Source organism: Capra hircus, chromosome 29 (assembly GCF_001704415.2).
Source record: "Capra hircus breed San Clemente chromosome 29, ASM170441v1, whole genome shotgun sequence".
Lineage (NCBI taxonomy): Eukaryota > Metazoa > Chordata > Mammalia > Artiodactyla > Bovidae > Capra > Capra hircus.
In genome coordinates, this window is record NC_030836.1 from 4667343 (window position 1) to 4691993 (window position 24651).

Below are 24651 nucleotides of genomic sequence, written 5' to 3' on the forward strand. Positions count from 1 at the left end.
GTCCATAGGATTTTCCAGGCAAGAGTACTGGAGTGGGGTGCCACTGCCTTCTCCCCAGGTGGTGCTAATGGTAAAGAATCTGTCTGCCAGTGTAGCAGATGCAAGAGACCCAGGTTTGATCCTTGTGTTGGGAATATCCCCTGGAGAAGGAAATGGCAACTCATTCCAGTATTCTTGCCTGGAAAAATCCCATGGACAGAGGAGCCTGGCGGGGTACAGTCCATGGGGTTGCAAAAAGTCGGACATGGCTGAACACTTGTCAGCAGCAATAATTTAAAATTTCTGAAATAAAACTTTTAATAGAAATTAAAAGACATTCTCAGAATACAATTTCATATTGTTCAGTAAATTTCTAGTGAACAAGACTGACTTAATAATTTTGTCTTAATAAAAACAGCTATATTTTCTGCGATTCATCAGTTCTTAAGTTTCCCTTCCTCTCTACCTTTCAAGCAAATCAAAGTACTTAAAGTTCTGATCATGCCATGATGTTCTACAACTCTGGACAAGCTGTTCTCTGCCACTGACATTTCCTGCCTAACTTGATCCACTGGAAAACTTACTCTTTCTATAAAATTAAGCTCCAGGAAACATATTCTATGATCATGCCTCCTCAAAGGTGCTATCATGGGTTGATAACAATAATAACTAAAATAAGTGTATTGAGCCTTATAACAGTTATGTGCATACCCATTTTAACTTATTTAACCCACACACATAGGAAGTGATCAGTAAAAAGGCTGGAACCTGTCTCTCCTCTTTTACTCCTTGCATAGCACTTTGACAGCTATCTGAAGAGCTATTTAAAAACATCAGGTAAAGAGGGAAGTTAAGGGACTCCCCTGGTGGCCCAGTGGCTAAGACTCCACGCTCCCGGTGCAGGAAGCCCTAGCTCAGTCCCTGGTCAGCGACAATACCACATGCCGCAACCAAGACCTGCCACAGCCAAATAAATACTTCAGAAAAAAAGAGGGGAGAGTTAAAATGTTAAACCTGTAACTTAAATGTAGCAATTTTTGAGATGTAAAAAACAAATGTTGTGATATCCCTGTTGGAAGAAGAATTTAACACATCATTTCATAAGTAATTCTTTTGCTTAGTCACCCAGTCATGTCCAACTCTTTGCAGACCTCCTGGACTGGAGGCTGCCAGCCTCCTGTGTCCATGGGGTTTTCCAGACAAGAATACTGGAGTGGGTTGCCATTTCCTTCTCCAGGGGATCTTCCCAACCCAGGGATTGAAACCAGATCTCCTGCATTGCCATCTGAGCCACAAGGGAAGCTCTAAGTACTTCTAAATGATAATTATTCACTATGAAAAATGAGCAAAAAAAAAAGATAAGCAAAACAAAACTGGCAGAACACTTATCTTGACATTTTTCCATTAAATACGTAAACTTTTACTAGGATACGAAAGTAACATAAAACTACCTGAAAGAATCATGTCCTATAAAGCCAGGCCCAATGTTGTAACTCACGTTAAGACCTCCCTTCCAGCTGTCATCTGGTGAAGCAGTTCCTCCCAAATAGCTGTCAAGAGAAAATGAAAATGACAGAAAAAAAGCTGAGCATCACAATTTCTAAAAGAAATCACAAAGAAGCTGATGAGGTTTTATTCAGACATTTAACAAATATATATTGAGGATTTACTAAGTGCTGGGAACTATAAAATTTCCTTCCCTTGCAGAAGTTACATCCTAGTGAGAGAACTATAACTGAGATACATAAGTAAAATGTTGATATGCTAGTGGTAAGAGCTAAGGAGAGGAATTCCATGGCAGTCCAGAGGTTATGAGTTGGCCTCTCACTGCCTGGGCCTGGGTTCAAGCCCTGGTTGAGGAACTAAGATCCCATGTGCTTCACAGCACAGCCTCCCACCAAAAAAAGAGCTAAAAAACAACCTGTCCATCATCAGGAAAAAACAACCAAAATAGTGAGGGGAAATGGGAAACATCAGTGCATCAGCCTCTCTGCTTCTGACTTTAATGATTTACATAGAGAAGCATTAGGTTCAAGAAATCCTAAACATATGAAATTAAGGAGAAGAAGAAATTAATTTCTAGAAAAGCTGCTGGTTACACAGTAGCCACTCAAAAATCAATTACTGAATTGCATTTGCACATACATTAAACAAAAAATAGACATTAGGAAATCGGAAAAGGAAGCAACAGTTATACAATACAGTAATAGCAAACACTGACTGAATGTTTTTCCTATGATATTTATATAATGATTTCATCTATTCATAATAACTCTATCAGGCAGAAACTAGTTCTGTCTTCATTTCAGAGAAGGAACCTGAATCGGAGAAAGATTGGTTAACTGGTGTAAGTTTACATATCCAGTGAGTTGTGGGCATCACCACATTTTTGAAATGCAGGTCAAATACAAATACCTAAGATAACCTAACTACTTGAAAAATCTCAAGTCAATATTTTTATCTTTAGACATAGTTTTTCCTTTTGACACTTTCATTTGTAGCAAATACAGGAATGTTTTCTTATTATTTCTTATTTAATAAACTGCTCTTTCCTTACAGAGAAAAAGATGTGTTCTATATTTCCTACTTCAGGAGTCAATTCTCATACAAGACTTAACTTTTAACATAGGTAGGTTTTAGAAGAGAAAATAGATGTTTACTGTAATATATATCTTATTCTCAAATACAACTAGAAAACTATACCGTAATAATATTTCTGCATCATTATATCCAATGGGATGTACAGGGATTTGGGGAATTCCCACTCCATCTTCAACATCAAGTCTGAAGGTATATTCTGCAGAAATCAATTGCATAAGAGGAAAACAATTGAAGAATTGAGCAAAGGGTATAAAAGAATTCCTGTTATTACTAATGTAGATTTGCTATATGTTTGATATTATATCCGAAATTTTAAAGTTCCCCCAAAGCGACTGACTGTTTTATCCAATATGGTCTATTTAAATTTGACAGTAAAAAATTAAATCACTTACATTTTAATATAAATTCAATCACCGGGATTACAGATTCCTATATTTGCTTTGACATTTCATGTAATTCTCTTGAATTTTCCAAGAATATTTTATTTCCTTAAGGATATCTTGAATCCTTTTTAGAGAAGCTTCAGTTAACTAAATACCTGGAAAATGTGTCCCAGATTCTGAAACTAGAAAGAACTGTAAAAAAAGAACTGAAGAGAATGCAAAATGCTGGGCTGGATGAAGCATAAGCTGGAATCAAGATTGCTGGGAGAAATATCAATAACCTCAGATATGCAGATGACACCACCCTTATGGCAGAAATGAAGAGGAACTAAAGAGACTTTTGAAAGTGAAAGAGGAGAGTGAAAAAGTTGGCTTAAAGCTCAACATTCAGAAAACTAAGATCATGGCATTCGATCCCATCACTTCATGGCAGATGGGGAAATAGTGGAAACAGTAGCTGACTTTATTTTGGGGGGCTCCAAAATCACTGTGATGGTGATTGCAGCCATGAAATTAAAAGATGCTTACTCCTTGGAACGAAAGTGATGACCAACCTAGACAGCATATTGAAAAGCATAGACATTACTTTGCCAACAAAGGTCCATCTAGTCAAAGCTATGGTTTTTCCGGTAGTCAAATATGGATACGAGAGTTGGATTATAAAGAAAGCTGAGCACTGAAGAATTGATGCTCTTGAATTGTGGTTTTGGAGAAGATTCTTAAGAGTCCCTTGATCTGCAAGGAGATCCAAACAGTCCATCCTAAAGGAAATCAGTCCTGAATATTCATTGGAAGGACTGATGCTGAAGCTGGAGCTCCAATACTTTGGCCACCTGACGCGAAGAACTGACTCACTGAGAAAGACCCTGATGCTGGGAGAGACTGAAGGCAGAGGGAGAAGGGGAGGACAGAGGATGAGATGGTTGGATGGCATCACTGACTTGACGGACATGAATTTGAGTAAACTCCGGGATTGATGATGGACAGGGAAACCTGGTGTACTACAGTCCATGGGGTTGCAAAGAGTCAGACAAAAGTGAGTGACTAAACTAAGTGGTATTGGGAATAAGTGAAAATTTCTTACTCAAATAATAACAATATTCTCCTTAAAGGAAGATGAAAAGTATTGTCAGGCTTAAATTCTAATTGGGACTTGTGGTTTCAGCCAAAATAGAGTTTTCTAGAGCATTAAAACAACTATCTTAGAAAAAGAGAGGTTTCAAACAAGTTACATCAGATTCCACTTTAAGAAACTGAAAAAATAAGAGCAAATGAAGCAAAAATGAGCAGGAGAAAGGATATATCCTACTAAAGAGCAGAAATGTTAGAGATAGAAAACAGACAAATGATAGAAATTATCAATGAAATCCAAAGCTGGTTCTCTGAGTGGATTAACAAAATTGATAAATCCCTTGCAAGACATATCAAGAACAGACAAGAGATATAAACCATCAATATCAGAGAGAATAGCACTCCAGTACCTTCAGAAAAGAGAGAGAGAGAAGAAAGGAAGAATATTACAAACAACTATATGCCTATAAATTTAACAAGTTAGATGAAATGGACAAAATCTTAAACTAGCAAATCTCACTCAAGATTAAATACATAACATAAACAGCCATATACCTACTGAAGACATTTAATTTGCAGTTAAAAACATTCCTACCAACAAAATACCAGGCCCATATCGATTCACTGAAAGATTCTACATCATGCCATGTCACACTCAGTTGCTTAGTCATATCTGACTCTTTGCAACCCCATGGACTGTAGCCCACCAGGCTTCTCTCTCCATGGGATTCTCCAGGCAAGAATACTGGAGTGGCTTGCCATCTCCTCCTCCAGGGGATCTTCCTGACCCAGGAATCAAACCTGCATCTCTGGCGTCTCTTGCATTGGTAGGTGGATTCTTTACCACTGAGCCACATTTACAGACAAAATCAAACCCATTCTACATAAACACTTGCAGAAAAATGAAGAAGATGAAGTAATTTTTAATTCATTCCATGAACTCAATGTTACTGCTACCAAAATGAGACAGAGAAACTACAAGAAAGTAAATTGATAGGACAATATCCGTTATTATTAAAGACATTCTTAGCAAAATTTTTAGCACAAATCCAGTAATATACCAATATTACGTAAAAGAATAATACAATGCGGACTTCCCTGGTGGTCCAGTGGTTAAGAATCCACCTGCCAGTGCAGCAGCAAGAGTTCAGTGCCCGGTCCAGGAAGATCACACATGCTGCAGCTACACCCTTGTGTCACAACTACTGAGCCTGAGTGCCACGACTGCTAAAGCTCGTGTGCCTAGAGTCTGTGCTCCGCAACGAGAAGGCGCTGCAATGTGAAGCTTCTGCACTGCAACTTGAGAGTAGCCCCCATCATTGCAACTAGAGAAAGCCTGCACACAGCTATGAAGACTCAGAGTAGACATAAATAATTTTTTTTTTTTTTAAGAATGTTCCATTAGAGTTTATCCCAGGTTGTTTTGGTTTAACACTCAAAAATCAATCTGGGGAATTTCCTGGTAGCCTAGTGGTTAGGATTCTGTCTTTACAAGCATGGCCTGCCTTTAATACCTTATTTGAAAACATCCAATAAGCTGCACGGGGTGCACCCCCCCCCAAATCAATATGTATAATTGAAGAAAAACATAGATAAGAACAATTTAAGATCATTTCATTAGGTACAGAAAAAGAATCTGACAAAATTCAGTACACATTGCTAGTCAAATGAGATAAATGTGCTAAGATGAAAATTCATAGCACTTTAAGATAGAAGTGAACTTGCTCAATCTGATAAAAAAGAATCTATAAAATCTGGAAAAAAAAAAAACCCTATAGCTAAGATCCTACTTAACAGAGAAAGGCAGGGACAGTCTTTGGGGCAGAAACATGGCAAGGATATCTGCTCTAACAACTTTTTACAGCAATGTTCTAGAAGTACCAGATACTACAATAAGGAAAGAAAAAGAAAAGGCATCCAAAATAGAAACAAAGAAATAAAACTCTCTTTATGTGCATATGACATGATCACCTATACAAAAGCTGATGGAATCCACAAAAACCTAGCAGAACTAATTACTGATAAGTTTACAGAATATAAAATCAATATACAAGATCAGTATGTTTCCTCTAGAAACAACATTTCCATTTACTAACAACGGCCAACTGGAAATCGAAATTTAAAATGTAATTTAAAAAAGAATAACACTATGAAATTACTATGGATAAATGGGAAAAAAGATACACATGGCCTGTACAGTGAAACAACAAATGCGCTGAAAGTTATGGATACCTAAGTAAATCGAGAGCTGTACCACGTTATGGGTCAGAAGATCCCATATTTTAAAATACCAATTTTCCCAAAACTGACTTATAGATTTAATTCAACCTCAATCAACTTCCCAGGAGACTTTTTGGTAGAAATTGATAAGCCAGTTCTAAAATTCATATGGGAAGGAACCAGAATAGCTACCAAAACTTTGAAAAAGAATTGTAACTTGGAGACTTTCATATTGATTAGAATGTAAAGTTAAAAAGATCAACCATACTAAGTGCTGGCAAGGATGCAGCAAATGGAACATTCACACACTGCTGCTAGAATGCAAAATGGTACAACCACTTTGGAAAACAATTTGAAAATCATCTATCATGTTATCCAGCCATGCCATTTCTATTCATTTACTCAAAAAAGACAAAAGTATATATATATATATATGTATGTGTATATATATATATATATAAAGACGTGCATACAACTGTTCGTAGCGATTTTACGTGTAATATCTCCAAAACTTAAAGCAATCTAAATTCCCAAGAAAAAGTAAACAAATAAACAAACTGTAGAGTATCCATTCAATGGAATACCATTCAACAACCATGACAGAAAGAACTGAAATATTGACACAGACATCAGCGTAGCTGAAGCTCAAAATAATTATACTAGACAGAAGGCAAATCAATGGCTCCTAGGGATTGGCAGGGAGGGAGTGGGGTTGAGAGGAAGGCATCACAAAAAGATGAGATGAAACTTTTCAGGGTAATGGACACGTTCATTATCTTGATTGTGGATATGGTTACACAAATGTGAAAAACTTTCACATTTTACATATTAAATCACACAATATCATTGATATTTTCAAAAATAAAAATATGTGATCTATAGAAAAATAAAATCATTACACAATTCAGAAACCCTAAGTTCTAGTTTGGTAAGAATAGTATTACTCTGGACACGTGTTCTTCAACCTCTACTAAAGGCAGAAGAGAACTGAACTGTCTGTTCCCTCCTCCACGTCCACACCTCATGGAAACTTAAAACTGAAATAATAAAAGGGAAATTTTTTTAAATTCCTAGCAGTAGCAATCTGAAATACAATTGTGCACAATTTTAACGGTATTCTATAGATGCTTACTTTTACGCCTTCTTTAAGGACAAGTAATATTTTCGCAAAAATGAATGGGCCATAACAGGCTCATCTATTACCTTTAGCTGGATAACCTGGAGTGAGGGGGTCACCAGCACCATTCAGATTTAACACATTCCCTCTCTGGGCTGCAGTTCCAGGAAGGTTCCACCCTTTGGGATATGGCTGTACCCCAGGAGCAGAGTAGTCAGCGGGATCTGAGTACAAGATGATTCCCTTGGCTCCTGCCAACATGGCATTTTTAACCTGCAGGGGCAATAAGCAATCCATAATGTAGAAATGGCAAAAGACTGACTTACCCATGTAAGATAAAACCAATTTAATAACATAAGGAAACTTGCACACTTTTATTATCAAACTGGTAACAATCAGTTCTTTTTGGCTTGAATATGATTTCTGACTAGGTAGGCTTAACAACTCGCATTTATTCAACATAACTCCAAACAAGTTATTACCTTTTCTGTGAAGCATTCCTATTATACCTAAAACTGAAAAATTAATGCCTCTCTTTTCTAAACATCTTCTATATTGTGTATATGATTATATTACAAGATGGATCAAAGCATTATAAAATAACTTTTAAACATCTTTCTTCTCTACTACTATTTTTGAGAACAAGGACCTTGTCTAACTCATTTTAACTATCTACCCCTCAGTGTTTGGGCTTCCCAGGTGGCTCAATGATAAAGAATCTGCCTGCAATGGAGGCAATGCACACGTGGGTTCTATTCCTGGGTCGGGAAGATCCCCTGGAGGAGAGCATGGCAACCCACTCCAGTATTCTTGCCTGGAAACTCCCATGGACAGAGAAGATGGCTGGGCTACAGTCCACTGGATCACAAAGAGGTGGACATGACCAAGGCAACTGAGCACGCACACTCTCCAACGGTTAGAACATCATAGACTTCAGTTCAGTTCAGTCGCTCAATCATGTCTGACTCTTTGCGACCCCATGAACCGCAGCATGCCAGGCCTCCCTGTCCATCACCAACTCCCGGAGTTCACTCAGACTCACGTACATCGAGTCAGTGATGCCATCCAACCATCTCATGCTCTGTCATCCCCTTCCCCTCCTGCCCTCATTCTTTCCCAGCATCAGGGTCTTTTCCAATGAGTCAGCTCTTCCCATCAGGTGGCCAAAATATTGAAGTTTCAGCTTCAACATCAGTACCAATGAACACCCAGGACTGATCTCCTTTAAGATGGACTGTTCAGATCTCCTTGCCGTCCAAGGGACTCTCAAGAGTCTTCTCCAACACCACAGTTCAAAAGCATCAGTTCTTCAGTGCTCAGCTTTCTTTATAGTCCAACTCTCACATCCATACATGACCACTGGAAAAACCATAGCCTTGACTAGACGGACCTTTGTTGGCAAAGTCATGTCTCTGCTTTTCAATATGCTGTCTAGCTTGGTCATAACTTTCCTTCCAAGGAGTAAGCATCTTTTAATTTCATGGATGCAATCACCATCTGCAGTGATTTTACAGCCCAGAAAAATAAAGTCAGCCACTGTTTCCACTGTTTCCCCATCTATTTGCCATGAAGTGATGGGACTGGATGCCATGATCGGAGTTTTCTGAATGTTGAGTTTTAAGCCAACTTTTTGACTCTCCTCTTTCACTTTCATCAAGAGGCTCTTTAGTTCTTCTTCACTTTCTTCCATAAAGGTGGTGTCATCTGCATATCTGAGGTTATTTATATTTCTCCCAGCAATCTTGACTCCAGCTTGTGCTTCCCTCCAGATGACAGACTTAAGATGATGTAAATGTCTGTGGAGCTAAGAAAGCTAATTTAAAATTCTACACAGGTGAAGTCCCTGGTGGTCCAATGGTTAACATTCCATCATCTCACTGCAGAGAGCCAGGGCAGAAGAGAAGAAGAGAAAGAAAAGAAGAAAATCTACCCTGAACTTAGTGTCTGAAACATAGCCCAGTGTTTTTTTAAATATTTTTCTAACAATTCAAACTGACCACAAATAGGAAAATGGATCCTGTAAGATACTGAATTATTGATTACCAGAAGTAGTATAATGAAAGATAGATAACCATCAATCAGCTAAAACACTTCCCAGTATTCAGACAAAGATGAGATAAAGTAATATCTGATAAAACTTTTCTGAAGTACAAATCTATGATGCCCATCAAACTTTTGAAATAATGTACAACTGATCCTTGAATAATGCAGGGTTAATCCAAAAATAATTTAGGCTTGGCCCTCTGTATTCTCCGTTTGTCTGCATCTGTGGTTTTAACCAGCCTTTGACCTTGTAGGAACTGTGTGAATGGGTGCAGAGTTTCCCATTCCTGTTCAACTCTTTGCGACCCTGTGGACTGTAGCCTGCCAAGCTCCTTTGTCCATGGGACTTTTTAGGCAAGAATACTGGAGTTGGTTGCCCTTTTCTACTCCAGGAGATCTTGACCTAGAGACTGAACCCATACCTCCTGTGTGTCTGCTGCATTAGCAGGCCACTGAGCCACCTGGGAAGCCCATGTAGTACCTGTATAATACTATTATTAACTATTGAAAATATCCAGGTACAAGCGAACTCACATAGTTCAAATCTATGTTGTCACAGATTTGAGTCAACTGTACACTATGATTTAGCCATTCAGCTTCTAGGAGTGAATCTATATTACAAAAATCCTCATACAAATGTTCAAGTACATATGGACAAAGATGCTCACAACATGAATATTTGTAATAGTAACAAATTTAAGACAAGACAAGTGGAATGGTTAAATAAACTGCCTAATAATTCTGTGAAATATTACATAGCTATCTAAAATGATGAGGGAGGAACTTCCCTGATGGTCCAGTGGCCAAGACTCGGAGCTCCCAATGCAGGGAGCCCAGGCGTGATCCCTGGTCAGGGAACTAGATCCCACATGCTGGTTATGAGAGCTCAAGCACCACGACTAGAGATCCCGTGTGCTGCAACTAAAACTTGGTGAAGTGAGTGAAGTCACTCAGTCGTGTCCGACTCTTTGCAACCCCATGGACTGTAGCCTACCAGGCTTCTCTGTCCATGGGATTTTCCAGGCAAGAGTACTGGAGTGGGTTTCCATTTCCTTCTCCAGGGGATCTTCCCAACCCAGGGATCGAACCCAGGTCTCCTGCATTGCAAGCAGACGCTTTACCCTCTGAGCCACCAGGGAAGCTCAAACTTGGTACAGCCAAACAAATAAAGATATTTACAAAATGAGGTATTTACTTAATAAGCAGTTACAAGAAATTACTCAGTACCAGTAACTATCCTAAGTGCTTTCAAATGTAAGGTTGATAAATCCTACTGTGGATTCTAGGAGATTAATGTTATTATTAGCATTCCCATTTCACGTAAGAAGAAACACTGGCACAGAGAGGTTAAATAACTTGCTCACAGGAAAAGATCTAGAGCACAGGGAATCCGCACCAGACAGGAAGCCAGGTTACACAGATCTAGCACCCTATACTCTTAACCATCTTATTATATAACTCTCAATGTGCTGACCTCTGAGTTATTATTGAGTGAAAAAGTAAATTTATACAATATGCAGTATCTGATGCCCTCTTTGTGAAAAAAAAAAAAAAATTACGTAAAATGAGTACATGAAGACATATATTCATATTTCACAAAATCAGGCCTGAAAAGACCTATTAAGAATTAATTACGTCTGGGCAATGAATGAATTGAGGAATACATGGATTTTCATTTTTTAGTTTATCTAAAATTTCTTCATTTTAATAGAAAAACAACATAGCTTTGGCAATAAAACTAAGAAGAATAATTTCCCTTTCTAGATAGGCGAGATAGCAAAATCAACAATGACAAAAGACAAGCAAACAAAACCCCAGGATTTTTCTGTGCAACCATGAAAATAACAAATTTATAAATATATATATATGGCAATTTTGGAGAAGGAAATGGCAACCCACTCAAGTATTCCTGCTCGGAGAATCCCATGGACAGAGGAGCCTGGTGGGCTGCAGTCCATAGGGTTGCACAGAGTCGGACACTACTCAGTGACTAAACCAACCAACAGCAATTTTTGGAAACCATAATGCAAATGATGTAAATAATCTATATTTACTGGTTATATATTATTTTTCCCTTTAGAAAAGCAAATAACAAAGTACTTTGTTTCCTCTGAAGATTCTCCCATATCTGGCAATAACAATCTTTCCAGTGCAGTTGATGTTCATCTCTCTTTCTAGTTTGAAAAAGTCTTCAGTACGAGCGTAGTTCACATATACAAGCTCCCCCTGTTGGAAATAAAAATAAAAACAAACAACAGCAAATATACAAAACACTGCTAAAGAGAAAACCAAAGTAGCTGTTTGCTCCATAATACTGCATCATAATAAAAAGTTATCTTTCTTGCCTTGGGCTTAATAAACAGACCCATGCTAATTCTGGAGAAGTCTTTTAAAATATTTCAGTATCCTGAAAGTTAAAAAAAAAAAGAGGCAATATGTAAAATATTTAAACAGTGTTTAAATGTTTGAAGAAATTACTAGTGTACACTGAGCTATAGGGAATACTATAAATAAAAGCAGCTATGTTATTTCCAACCATGGTATTAAGAACTTCTGTGGTATGATTTATCAATTCAGATCTATAAATCTATAACAAAGTCAGACAGTGGACAAAGGAAAAAAGTTTGAAAACTATCTACTGCCCTTACTGAATTAAGACATGGGCAGCAGTTTCTGAGTTATTTCAAAGAATGGCATGTGTTTATCAGGGTCTGATTCTCAAGTATTTCTTTTCTAAAAATTGCTTTTAGGGAGGTTATGCAGAGGAGGGCGTCCCTGGTGGCTCAGAGGTTAAAGTGTCTGCCTCCAATGCGGGAGACCTGGGTTCAATCCCTGGGTCGGGAAGATCCCCTGGAGAAGGAAATGGCAATCCACTCCAGTATTCTTGCCTGGAGAATCCCATGGACGGAGAAGCCTAGTAGGTTACAGTCCACGGGGGTCGCAGAGAGTAGGACACGACTGAGCGACTTCACCTTACCTTATGTAGAGGATGGAGTCTCAAAGTATGAATTAACATGTATGATCCACCTAATTTTCTTGGTTTTAGTCCTTTACACAGGTATTTTTATATAAAAGTTGAAAGAACTGAGTGTCTTTTATTTTACCTCTGGCACGCCTGGGGGTGAAAAGGCATTATAGGGTGGTACAATATTCTTAACATTCTCATATCCATCCGGTGGTGGCTCAACGTATGATGTATTGAAAATCTAGCAAGAATTGAAACACATAAAGTTAGAAACATTTCTGATTGCTATTAAAGAATAATGCATTTTGTGGGCAAAAGGCCTCAATAGATATTTCTTTAAAGATGACACACAGATGGTGAACAGGCACATGAGAAGACGCTCCACACTGCTAAGCAACAGAGAAATGTAAAACAAATGCTAGAAAAGGTGGAGAGAAAAAGGAACCCTCCTGCACCGTTACTAGGAATGTAAATTGGTATAGCCACTACACAGAACAGTATGGAGGCTCCTTAAGAAACTAAAAATAGAGCTACTGTATGATCTAGCAAGTCTACTTGTAGGCATATATACAGAAACTACAAAAACTCTGATTTGAAAAGGTACATGCACCGAAATATTTGATACAGCACAATTTACAATAGCTAAGACATGCAAACAAGCCACGTGCCCATTAACAGACAGCTGGTTTAATAAGATTCACGTGCCCATTAACAGACAACTGGTTCAATAAGATTTGATTCACATATACAATGGAATATTACTCAGCCATAAAAGAGTATTAATATTAAATACTGCCATTTCCAAGCAAGAGGGATAGATCCAGAGAATATCATACTAAGTGAAGTCAGAGACACAAATACATCACTTTTATTTGGAATCTAAAAAATAACATGGATCCATCTATATACAAAAGAGAAAGGTTTACAGACATAGAAAATAACTTATGATTACTAAAGAAGAAAGGGATGTGCTTCCTCAGTCGTGTCCAACTCTGCGACCCCATGGACTGTAGCCCGCCAAGCTCCTCTGTCCATGGGATTCTCCAGATAAGAACACTGGAGTGGGTTGCCATGCCCTCCTCCAGGGAATCTTCCCCACCCAGGGATCAAACCCAGGTCTCCCGCATTGCGAGCCGATTCTTTACCATCTGAGCCACCAGGGAAGTAATGGGGGAAGGAATAAAATAGGAGTATAGGATTAACAATTCCCAGGTGGCTCAAGTGGTAAAGAATCTACCTGACAACACAAGAGACTCAGGCAGGAGACACATGTTTGATCCTTGGGTTGGGAAGATCCCCTTAAGAATGAAATGGCGACCTACTCCAATATTCTGGGGCTTCCCAGGTGGTGCTAGTGGTGAAGAACCTGCCTGCCAAGGCAGGAGACATAAGAGACTCGGGTTCGATCCCTGGGTCGGGGAGATCCCCTGAAGGAGGAAATGGCAACCCACTCCAGTGTTCTTGCCTGGAGAATCCCATGGCCAGAGCATCCTGCCAGAGTATGATCCATGGGGTCAAAAAGAGTCAGACACAGCTGAACCAACTTAGCATGCACTACAGGATTAACAGATACACTAACAGATACATTAACAAGTAGGGAAGTAATGAAGATTTACTGTGTAACACAGGGAACAATATTCAATAACTTATAATAATCTTAATGGGAAATAATCTGAAAAAAAATTACATAAAACGGAATTGCTTTGCTGTACACCTGAAACTAATACAATATTGTAAATCAGTCACCTCAGTTCCTTGTTCATCTATGACTGATATGTAGTTGGCATTTGTCTCATTAGGGTAAGACAGGAGAACATCATAGTGCACCAACTCGGCTGAATCCAGTCCAAATTTCTTCCACTGGTTTTGGATTTTCTTGGCAAGCAATAAATTTTGTTCTGTTCCTGCCAGATGAGGTAGCTTTGTAAATGAACTGAAATGAAAATAAAATTAAAGTGGGATTCAAAGACTATATTCAGAAAATGTCCTAAGAACTCTTTTAGATGCATAACTCATATTTTAGACATTAAGCATCATTTCTATAACCAAGATATAAAAAACACAGCTAGGGATTTCTAGATATGCCAGTTTTTAAACATTTGTATGTAACTGTAGTTTTCACATTGTGCTTGCAGGGAATATGCTATGCACAGGCCTGTACTATAACTAACAGGTCTTCTTTGAAGAATTAAGAATGACTTTCTCATCACCCCCAGGTGAAGGGCTGGGAGCAGTAAAAAGTACAACATGGAAAGACATCTTGAAAACAAGATGCTGAAGTACTGATGTGACTGATGCAAAGCCAGTAACCAAAGCCTTGAGGGGGTTGCTGAGAAAGGGCGTCCCTAGCTGAAGGGCTAAACAGAAGCATAAAAGGCCTGAAGCTTTGACATCTGAGACTAAAGTACAGATATCTCGAGAGCACAAACAAGGAAGGAGAAGTTAACAATAAAAGGCCTGCAAGAATTAGGATCTGGGCTTTTGCCTGAGAATGGCATCAGCCCCCTGATCCCCACTTCATTTCTGAGTCTTCTTTTTCCTTATTCTTCTGCGGCTCTGCTCCCTCGGGTCTGTTCGTTGTTGAGCTGGTCCCGACAGTGCTTCCTCAGAAAAGAACACATCCCGTGCTGAACACAGTCAGCAGGGATTCGGGGACAAGCAAACACGATGGAAGGATGGCACATCCCTATGCCACCGGTGCTAACTTCTTGCTGCTCATCAGGAAGTGAAGATATTCTCAAACTAAGATCATCATGTTTGCCAGGCACCAGTCGGGCAGGTGTGCTAGCATGCACTTTTGGTGCTGTTTTCACCCTACTGTACACAGTAGTTTATTTATCCCACTGAAGTTCAAGTTCATGCATCTTTATGTTTATATTTCCAAATGCTCAGTACTAGCCTGTTATCCAGGAATTACATAATTCAGATTTGCTGAACTGTTTAGGCAATGATCTCTTGGTTCTGAGTCTAAATGATTCGCAACAGTTAAGTAACCTCACAAGCATAGTTTCAAATGCAATTCGCTTTGCTTGAGGTAAATATTTTAGAAGTTTCCCAAACCCCCTCCCTCCGTAAGTAGAGCAATTACACTTCTATACACTGGTGTTTTAGTCAATCACAGAACAACCAAAAAAGGCAGACAGTAAAGCAAAATCAGTACTTACTGAAAACTTACCATATGCTAGTAACCTGATGAGGTATTCCACATGGGCTTTCTGATTTAATCCTAACCACCCTTTTTCCACTGTCTGCATTTTGCAAATACGGAAACAGAGAGCAGTTAAATAAGTTGCTTATAATTTAACAGGGCTTCCCTCATAGCTGAGTAGGTAAAGAATCTGCCTACAATGCAGGAGACCTGGGTTTGATTCCTGGGTCCGGAAGATCCGTTGCAGAATTAAATCATTCATCTGATCATACTGATCAACTGCTTAAAATCCTTCTATGGCTTCTTATATTGTGCATTATAAAGTTCACATTGGACCCTTTTTTTCATCTGATCCACTTTCCAGTGGATCACTTTCCACTTTCTCACCACTCACCTTATAAACTTCTTCACTCTTATCATTTAATATGCTAATTGGTCTCCTAAAACCACCACACATTTTAGCCTTTGCACAAGATCTTCTCTTAGACAAAAGTATCATCCTACTTACGTAAATATCCCTGCACACCACTCCTAGTCATTTACCTTCCCCGCCTGTAAGCTATTAACTATTCATTATGATACTTCAATCATTTTCTTTTCTGTGAAGCTTTCCACATCTATTATCATTAAATCAAAGCTGCAAGTTACTGATATTTAATACATACAATATTTGTGGGGGAGGGGGGAAGTATCGGGACTTCCCTTATGGTCCGGTGATTAATAATCCACCTTCCCACACATGCGTTTTGACTTAAAGCATTCCTGATAGGAAGCCTCAAAGGGCCAAACCAGTTGTTGACAATCCAAAACAAAGGTCTTGAATAGAGAGACCCATGAAGGGAAAGTGAAGAAAAATAAAAAGAATCCGCTTTGCAATGCAATAATGCCAGTTTGATCCCTGGTCAGGGAACTAAGATCCCACGTGCCATGGGGCAACTAAGCCCACACACCACAACTAAAGAAGCCCCCATGATGCGGAAAGAGCTTGTGGGCTGCAACTGAGACCCGATGCAATCAAACAAAATAAACTAACTTTTTTAAAGAAGTATTAATGTGTTTTTAGACAGAAGTTTTTGCATGCACAAGAAAACCACCGGGGCTGGGGGTATTTAAAATTTTACTTCCTATAATTCACTATTGTTTTATTTCCTTTAGTGAATAAATAATATTCTTACAATTGAGGGGGGGTAAGGTAAGTATATTCCCTTCATTTAAGGTGAAGTATTAATCATTAAGGTTTGCCTCCCCCCCTTTCATCAACCCACTGAAATGAAAGAAGTGCAAAAAAAAAAGCATCAGGGAACAACTTTACTGAATTTCTCCTTATGGTCCCAAAACGAGCATTGCAGCTCCACACACATCATATATACATGTTACAGTGTTCAGGAGGTTATTTCCTCTTTTGTGTTTCTTTTAACAGAGAAAAACTTTGTAGTGGATCTCAACTAAATTTTTCTCCTGTTTTATCAGTCATAATATGGTCATATGCACACATATGTGTGCTTGCTCAGTCGTGTCCAACTCTTTGCAAGCCGGTGGACTGCAGCCCACCAGGTTCCTCTGACCATGGAATTTTCCAAGCAAGAATACTGGAGTGGGTTGCTATTTCCTCCTCCAGAGGATCTTCCTGACCCAGAGATTGAACCCGCTTCCCCTGTGTCTCCTGCATTGGCAGGTGGATCTACTGAGTGCATCCCTAGGGCTTTCCTGTTTGCTCAGATAGTAAAGAATCCACCTGCAATGCAGGAGACCGGGGTTCAATCTCTGGATTGGGAAGCTCCCCAGGGGAAGGAAATGGCAACCCACTCCAGCATTCTTGCTTGGAGAATTTCATGAACAAAGGAGCCTAGCAGGGACTGGACCACAGTCCATGAGTCACAAAGAGCTGGACACGACTGAGCAACTAACACACACAGCACATCCCTACAATGAATGAAGAGATTGAAAGACTCTTTCTAATTGGCTCACAAATTCAATGCAATTGTAATCAAAGTTCCAGCAGGCATTTTTTTCTTTGGTAAGAATTGAGAAGTTGATTTTAAAACTTACTTGAAAATGAAAATAAAATAGTCAAAGCAATTTTTAAAAAGCAAAATATGTAGGATTAACTCTATCTCATTTTACTCCACTTACTATTAAGCTATACCAAACAAGACACCATGGTACTGAGATTAATAGATAAACAGAAGAAAATATTTTGCTGACAAAGGTCCATATACTCCAAGCTGTGGTTTTTGCAGTCATGTACCAACGTGAGAGCTGGACCATAAAGAAGGCTGAACAATGAAGAATTGATGCTTTCGGACTGTGGTGCTGGAGAAGACTCTCGAGAGCCCCTTGGACAGCAAGACCAAAGGAAATCTTAAAGGAAATCAACCCTGAATATTCACTGGAAGGACTGATGCTGAAGCTGAAGCTCCAATATTCTGGCCACCTAATGCAAAGAGCTGACTTATTGGAAAAGACCCTGGTGCTGGAAAAGATTGAAGGCGGGAGAAGTGGGTGACAGAGGATAAAATGGTTGGATGGCATCATGGACTCAATAGACACAAGTCTGAGCAAACTCCAGGAGACAGTGAAGGACAGGGAAGCGTCGTGTGCTGTAGTACATGGGGCTGAAAAGAGTCAGACATAACTAAGTGACACAACAACAGAAGAAACTATAACATCCAGAAACAAGCCATTATGGTCAAGTGATTTTAGTTAAAGATATCAAAGCTATTCAAAAGGGAAAGGAAAGTTTTTTAAACAAATCTTGTAGGAATAATTACATATCTGTATTTAGAAAATTATCAACTAATATCATACTACACATAAAAATTACCTTGAAGTGGACCACTGACCTATATATGCAGGCTACAATCATAAAACTTCAAAAATAATCTTCACAACTTCTTATAGACTAGATTACATAGAACACCAAAGTATGAAACATAAGACAAAAATTGTTCAACTGGACTTTATCAAAATTTAAAATCACTGCCCTAATAAACTCCACTACATCGAAAAAGCAACAGAGTTCCAGAAAAACATCTATTTCTGCTTTATTGACTATGCCAAAGCCTTTGACTGTGTGGATCACAATAAATTGTGGAAAATTCTGAAAGAGATGGGAATACCAGACCACCTGACCTGCCTCTTGAGAAACCTGTATGCAGGTCAGGAAGCAACAGTTAGAACTAGACATGGAACAACAGACTGGTTCCAAATAGGAAAAGGAGTACGTCAAGGTTGTATATTGTCACCCTGCTTATTTAACTTATATGCAGACTACATAATGAGAAATGCTGGGCTGGAGGAAGCACAAGCTGGAATCAAGATTGCCGGGAGAAATATCAGTAACGTCAGATATGCAGATGACACCACCCTTATGGCAGAAAGTGAAGAAGAACTAAAGAGCCTATGGATGAAAGTGAAAGAAGAGAGTGAAAAAGTTGGCTTAAAGCTCAACATTCGGAAAACTAATATCATGGCACCCAGTCCCATCACTTCATGGCAGATAGAAAGGGAAACAGAGGAAAGAGTGGCTGACTTTATTTTTGGGGGCTCCAAAATCACTGCAGATGGTGACTGCAGCCATGAAATTAAAAGATGCTTACTCCTTGGAAGGAAAGTTATGAACAACCTAGACAGCCTATTCAAAAGCAGAGACATTACTTTGCCAACAAAGGTCCCTCTAGTCAAGGCTATGGTTTCTCCAGTAGTCATGTATGGATGTGAGAGTTGGACTATGAAGGAAGCTGAGCGCTGAATAATTGATGCTTTTGAACTGTGGTGTTGGAGAAGACTCTTGAGAGTCCCTTGGACTGCAAGGAGATCCAACCAGTCCATTCTAAAGGAGATCAGTCCTGGGTGTTCATTGGAAGGACTGATGTTGAAGGTGAAACTCCAGTACTTTGGCCACCTAATGCAAAGAGTTGACTCATTGGAAAAGACCCTGATGCTGGGAGGGAGTGGGGGCAGGAGGAGAAGGGGACGACAGAGGATGAGATGGCTGGATGTTATCACTGACTCGATGGACACGAGTTTGAGTAGACTCTGGGGGTTGTTGATGGACAGGGAGGCCTGGCGTGCAGCAGTCTGTAGAGTTGCAAAGTGTCGGACACGACTGAGCAACTGAACTGGACTGATCCATACAACAGAATAATACTCAGCAATAAAAAGCAATGTACTCCACAGACACAATCAACAGCCTGGCTGAATTCCAAAATCATTGATTATGCTGAGTGAAAGACACAACAGAGCACATACTGTATGATTCTATCTATATAAAACATTAGAAAATAAAAAGGAATCCATAGAGAGTGAAGGAGGAATAAACCCCAAAGCCTTGATATAATTTTTCTGTCTCTTGATTGAGGAGGAGGTTGGCTGAGTGTATTATACATATGTCAATACTCTCAAATTGTAAGATTTATATGGATGCAGTATATTTTATGGAAATTCAGCTCAGTTTAGTTTAATCGCTCGGTCGTGTCCAACTCTTTGCAACCCCATGGACCACAGGATGCCAGGCCTCCCTGTCCATCATCAACTCCTGATGTTTGCCCAAACTCATGTCCATTGAGTCGGTGATGCCATCCAAACATCTCATCCTCTGTCATCCCCTTCTTCTCCTGCCCTCAATCTTTTGCAGCATAAGTCTTTTCAAATGAGTCAGCTCTTCCCATCAGGTGGCCAAAGTACTGGAGTTTCAGCTTCAGCATCAGTCCTTCCAATGAATATTCAGGACTGATTTCCTTTAGGATGGACTGGTTGGATCTCCTTGCAGTCCAAGGGACTCTCAAGAGTCTTCTCCAACACCACAATTCAAAAGCATCAATTCTTTAGCACTCAGCTTTCTTTACAGTCCAACTCTCACATCCATACATGACCACTAGAAAAACCATAGCCTTGACTAGATGGACATTTGTTGGCAAAGTAATGTCTCTGCTTTTTAATATGCTGTCTAGCTTTGTCATAACTTTCCTTCCAAGGAGTAAGCATCTTTTAATTTCATGGCTGCAGTCACCATCTGCAGTGATTTTGGAGCCCCCCAAAATAAAGTCAGCCACTGTTTCAACTATTTGCCAACTGTTTCCCATCTATTTGCCAAGAAGTGATGGGACCGGATGCCATGATCTTAGTTTTTTGAATGTTGAGCTTTAAGCCAACTTTTTCACTCTTTTGTCTCAGTTTTATCAGGAGGCTTTTTAGTTCCTCTTCACTTTCTGCCATAAGGGTGGTGTCATCTGCATATCTGAGGTTATTGGTATTTCTCCTGGTAATCTTGATTCCAGCTTGTGTTTCATCCAGCCCAGCATTTCTCCTGTTGTACTCTACACATAAGTTAAATAAGCAGGGTGACAATATACAGCCTTAACATACTTCTTTTCCTATCAGGAATCAGTTTGTTGTGCCATTTCCAGTTCTAACTGTTACTTCCTGACCTGCATACAGATTTCTCAAGAGGCAGGTCAGGTGGTCTGGTATTCCCATCTCTTTCGGAATTCTCCACAGTTTACTGTGATCCACACAGTCAAAGGCCTTGGCGTAGTCAATAAAACAGAAATGGATGTTTTTTTGGAACTCTCTTGCTTTTTTGATGATCCATCGGATGTTAGCAATTTGATCTCTGGTTCTTCTGTCTTTTCTAAAGTTAGCTTGAACATCTGGAAGTTCACGGTTCACGTATTACTGAAGCCTGGCTTGGAGAATTTTGAGCATTACTTTACTAGCGTGTGAGATGAGTATATTTGCGCAGTAGTTTGAACATTCTTTGGCATTGCCTTATTTAGGATTGGAATGAAAACTGACGTTTTCCAGTCCCGTGGTTACTGCTGAGTTTTCTAAATTTGCTGGCATATTGAGTGCAGCACTTTCACAGCATCATCTTTTAGTATTTGAAATAGCTCAACTGGAATTCCATCACCTCCACTAGCTTTGTAGTGATGCTTCCTAACGCCCACTTGACTTCACATTCCGGGATGTCTGGCTCCAGGTGAGTGATCGCACTATCGTGATTATCTGGGTCATGAAGATGTTTTTTGTACAGTTCTTCTGTGTATTCTTGCCATCTCTTCTTAATATCTTCTGGTTCTGTTAGGTCCATACCATTTCTGTCCTTTATCGGGCCCATCTTTGCATGAAATGTTCCCTTGGTATTTCTAATTTTCTTATACCTCAATAAAACTGTTTTTTTTTCTTTAATGAAATAAATGTCACAATAGCTGTCTTCAAGAACTTCATGATCACTCCCCTGAATGTCGTTCTTTTTCTTGCTAAGACACTAGGGGTTTGCACTGATCCTTTTGCTTTCATTCTGTCCTCTTCATGTTCCTTAATTTTGTAGATGGGACAAAGGTTTAATTTGTGGTGAGCGGAATCTGAAACTTTAATCTCTTTCTCTCTAAATCAAAGTTTACCACCATCTGAGTCTTCCTGATAGAATGTGACATTTAAATAAATTCCTTGATTAAACCCAGGCCTGGGGAACAGAGAGTAACATTCAGCTGCCCTCCAAAGTACATGAAGTTGGAACATCTCTTAATAAAGAAACCAAAGACTTTTTTTACACATGAAGTCAGGGAAGAAAGATTTCTGCAAGATTCAAATAGATTTTACTCTAAGAGTGGCATGCTGCTGCTGCTGCTGCTAAGTCACTTCAGTCGTGTCCGACTCTATGCGACCCCATAGACGGCAGCCCACCAGGTTCCCCACTCCCTGGGATTCTCCAGGCAAGAACACTGGAGTGGTATAAAGGGACATTTCAACTACCAGGAATTAATATGATATTATTTTTAAGATCAATTATTCAAAACCAACTTACCGAAGAAATGATTTTATATTATCAGCTTTCATCTCAGATATCAGTTTCCACCTTAAATTCTGGTGACTGTCTGCTGAAGTGGCCGTATCTTTGAGGGGCTTACTAAGCCAACCTGTGTGGGGTGGGGGTGGGGGACAGATACAGAGACATATTACATATGTGCATATTACATAGACAATAAGTGCTTTGACTTTTATAAAAACTAAAAGTCCCCCCACCCCCAAATTCAAAAAACAACAGCAACAACTATTAAACTAAATGCAGAAAACCTTCAAATTCCGCTGTGTAATTCTTGAGTTGGTTAAAGGAGTTTTAGATGAGAAAGAATCCTGTCATTTTCCCCGTGTTATGTATTAGAGCAGGGGCCTCTATCTTTCTTGTTCTCCCACGGAGGTCTGCTTCACAACTCAGCGGCCAACACCCGGGGAGGATTCCCCAGAGATTTTTACAATAAATGATCACAGAAGGGCAGTTACAAGTTTCAGCTCTTGGAAACGAAACAATCTCTTTGACCCCTGCGAATAATGGCAACTTTAAATTTTCTTTACAATGGCTCTTAACAGTACCCTGAGTGAGTGAAAGGTGCTCAGTCGTGCCTGACTCTTTGCGACCGCATAGACTCCAGTCCATGGAGTTCTCCAGGCCAGAATCCTGGAGTGGGTAGCCGTTCCCTTCTCCAGGGGATCTTCCCAACCCAGGGATCGAACCCAGGTCTCCCACATTGCAGGTGGATTCCTTACCGTCTGAGCCAACAGAGAAGTCCAAGAATCCTGGTGTGGGTAGCCTATCCCTTCTCCAGTAAATCTTCCCAACCCAGGGATGGAACCGGGGTCTCCTGCATTGCAGGCGGATTCTTTACCAGCTGAGCCACCAGGGAAGCCAAAGAATACTGGAGTGGGTAGCTTATCCCTTCTCCAGCGGATCTTCCCGACCCAGGAATCGAATGGGGTCTCCTGAATTGTAGGCGGATTCTTTACCAGCTGAGCCACCAGGGAAGCCCCGAGCTCGGCATGCCAGAATGCACCGTGTTCGGCTTCCAGTCGGGCTGGGACGCGGCGCCGCGGCCGTCCCCGCAGGCTGTGGGGCTTCTCTCCACGCAGGCCGCAGGGTGGAGGGGCGCCTGGCGCCCGGGGCAGGGGTCGGCACACTTACCCACTGTAAATCCAGCCAGGAAGGACGCCAGCGCTGCGGCCAGGAATATCCACAGGTACTGTCGGCGCCCGGACGGAGCCATGGCTTCCTCGGGCCGCAGCGGGAGGCGCTGGCCGCGGGGGCGCGCCGCGGGAGCGCGGGCGAGCCGGGGGCGCGCGGCCAGGCGCGCGCGGGCCCCCCAGGCGGCCGCCCAGCCCCGGCCCCGCCCGCCTCCGCGCGGCTCCGAAGGCCGAGGGGCGCCGGCCCCGAGCTGCCGGTCCCTGCGGTCGCCCGGGGGCCTCGACGGGGCAGAGGTGACCCTGCGGGGGGAGGAGACATGCTTCTTGGTGGCAGGCTCCGTCCACTCTGTCCACCCCGGGCAAAGTCTGCGTTCGCGGGGAGGCCGCTGAAAAATGCCCCTAAGAAACTCTGCTTACCAGCTTCTTTCCAGGAACTGCCGAATTTCCGAATTTCGGTAGTCAAATATATTTAACCACAGCTCTGTCTTCCCCGTTGATTACCCCCTGACGAAATCTAATTTCTAACTGCTCATGCTTGGGAAGCATCTCTGGTTCTGCCTGCTCCGTGATAAAGCATCAATTTATTTCTTTCTTTCTTTTTTAATGCTTATATTTTGTGTTTATTCATTCAAATATTGTATATAGGCACCACTGTACTAACATGTATATGGTAACACATTCAGAAAAATAAACATTTTTTAATTTTAATTTGGGCTTCCCTGGTAGCTCAGAGGTTAAAGTGTCTGCCTCCAATGCAGGAGACCTGGGTTCGATCCCTGGGTCCGGAAGATCCCCTGGCGAAGGAACTGGTAACTCACTCCAGTATTCTTGCCTGGAGAATCCCATGGGTGGAGAAGCCTGGTAGGCTGCAGTCCAAGGATGAGATAAATTTAAACAAAAATAAAGTCCTACTATTTTTTTCCTTATAGGCTAATTGACTGTGATGTGCTTTGTTTGGGATTTCTATTTTCCATTTTGATAACATCTATCTGTTATCTTCCCGGTGGCTCAGTGGGTAAAGAATCTGCATGCAATGTTGGAGACACAGGATATACAGGTTCAGTCTGTGGGTCAGGAAGCTCCCCTGGAGAACGGAATTGCAACCCACTCCAGTATACTTGCCTGAAAAATCCCATGGACAGAGGAACCTGGCAGGATACAGTCC

General features: G+C 40.5%; 1 protein-coding gene across 3 annotated transcripts in view; it reads right to left on the reverse strand.

The window, feature by feature from the left end:
• Nucleotides 1–23594, reverse strand: part of NAALAD2 (N-acetylated alpha-linked acidic dipeptidase 2) — a 50078-nt gene extending 26484 nt beyond the window's left edge. For all 3 annotated transcript variants that reach the window (XR_001917521.1, XM_018043549.1, XM_018043548.1), the window contains exons 1-8: nt 23488–23594; nt 22336–22447; nt 14126–14312; nt 12519–12620; nt 11515–11640; nt 7458–7644; nt 2683–2776; nt 1431–1529 (exon numbers count right to left, since the gene is read on the reverse strand). Coding sequence is in view for 2 of the 3 variants with exons in the window: in XM_018043549.1 (XP_017899038.1) it covers nt 1431–1529; nt 2683–2776; nt 7458–7644; nt 11515–11640; nt 12519–12620; nt 14126–14312; nt 22336–22447; nt 23488–23569 (989 nt within the window). In the remaining variant the exon portion in view is untranslated. The remainder of the gene's footprint in view (nt 1–1430; nt 1530–2682; nt 2777–7457; nt 7645–11514; nt 11641–12518; nt 12621–14125; nt 14313–22335; nt 22448–23487) is intronic.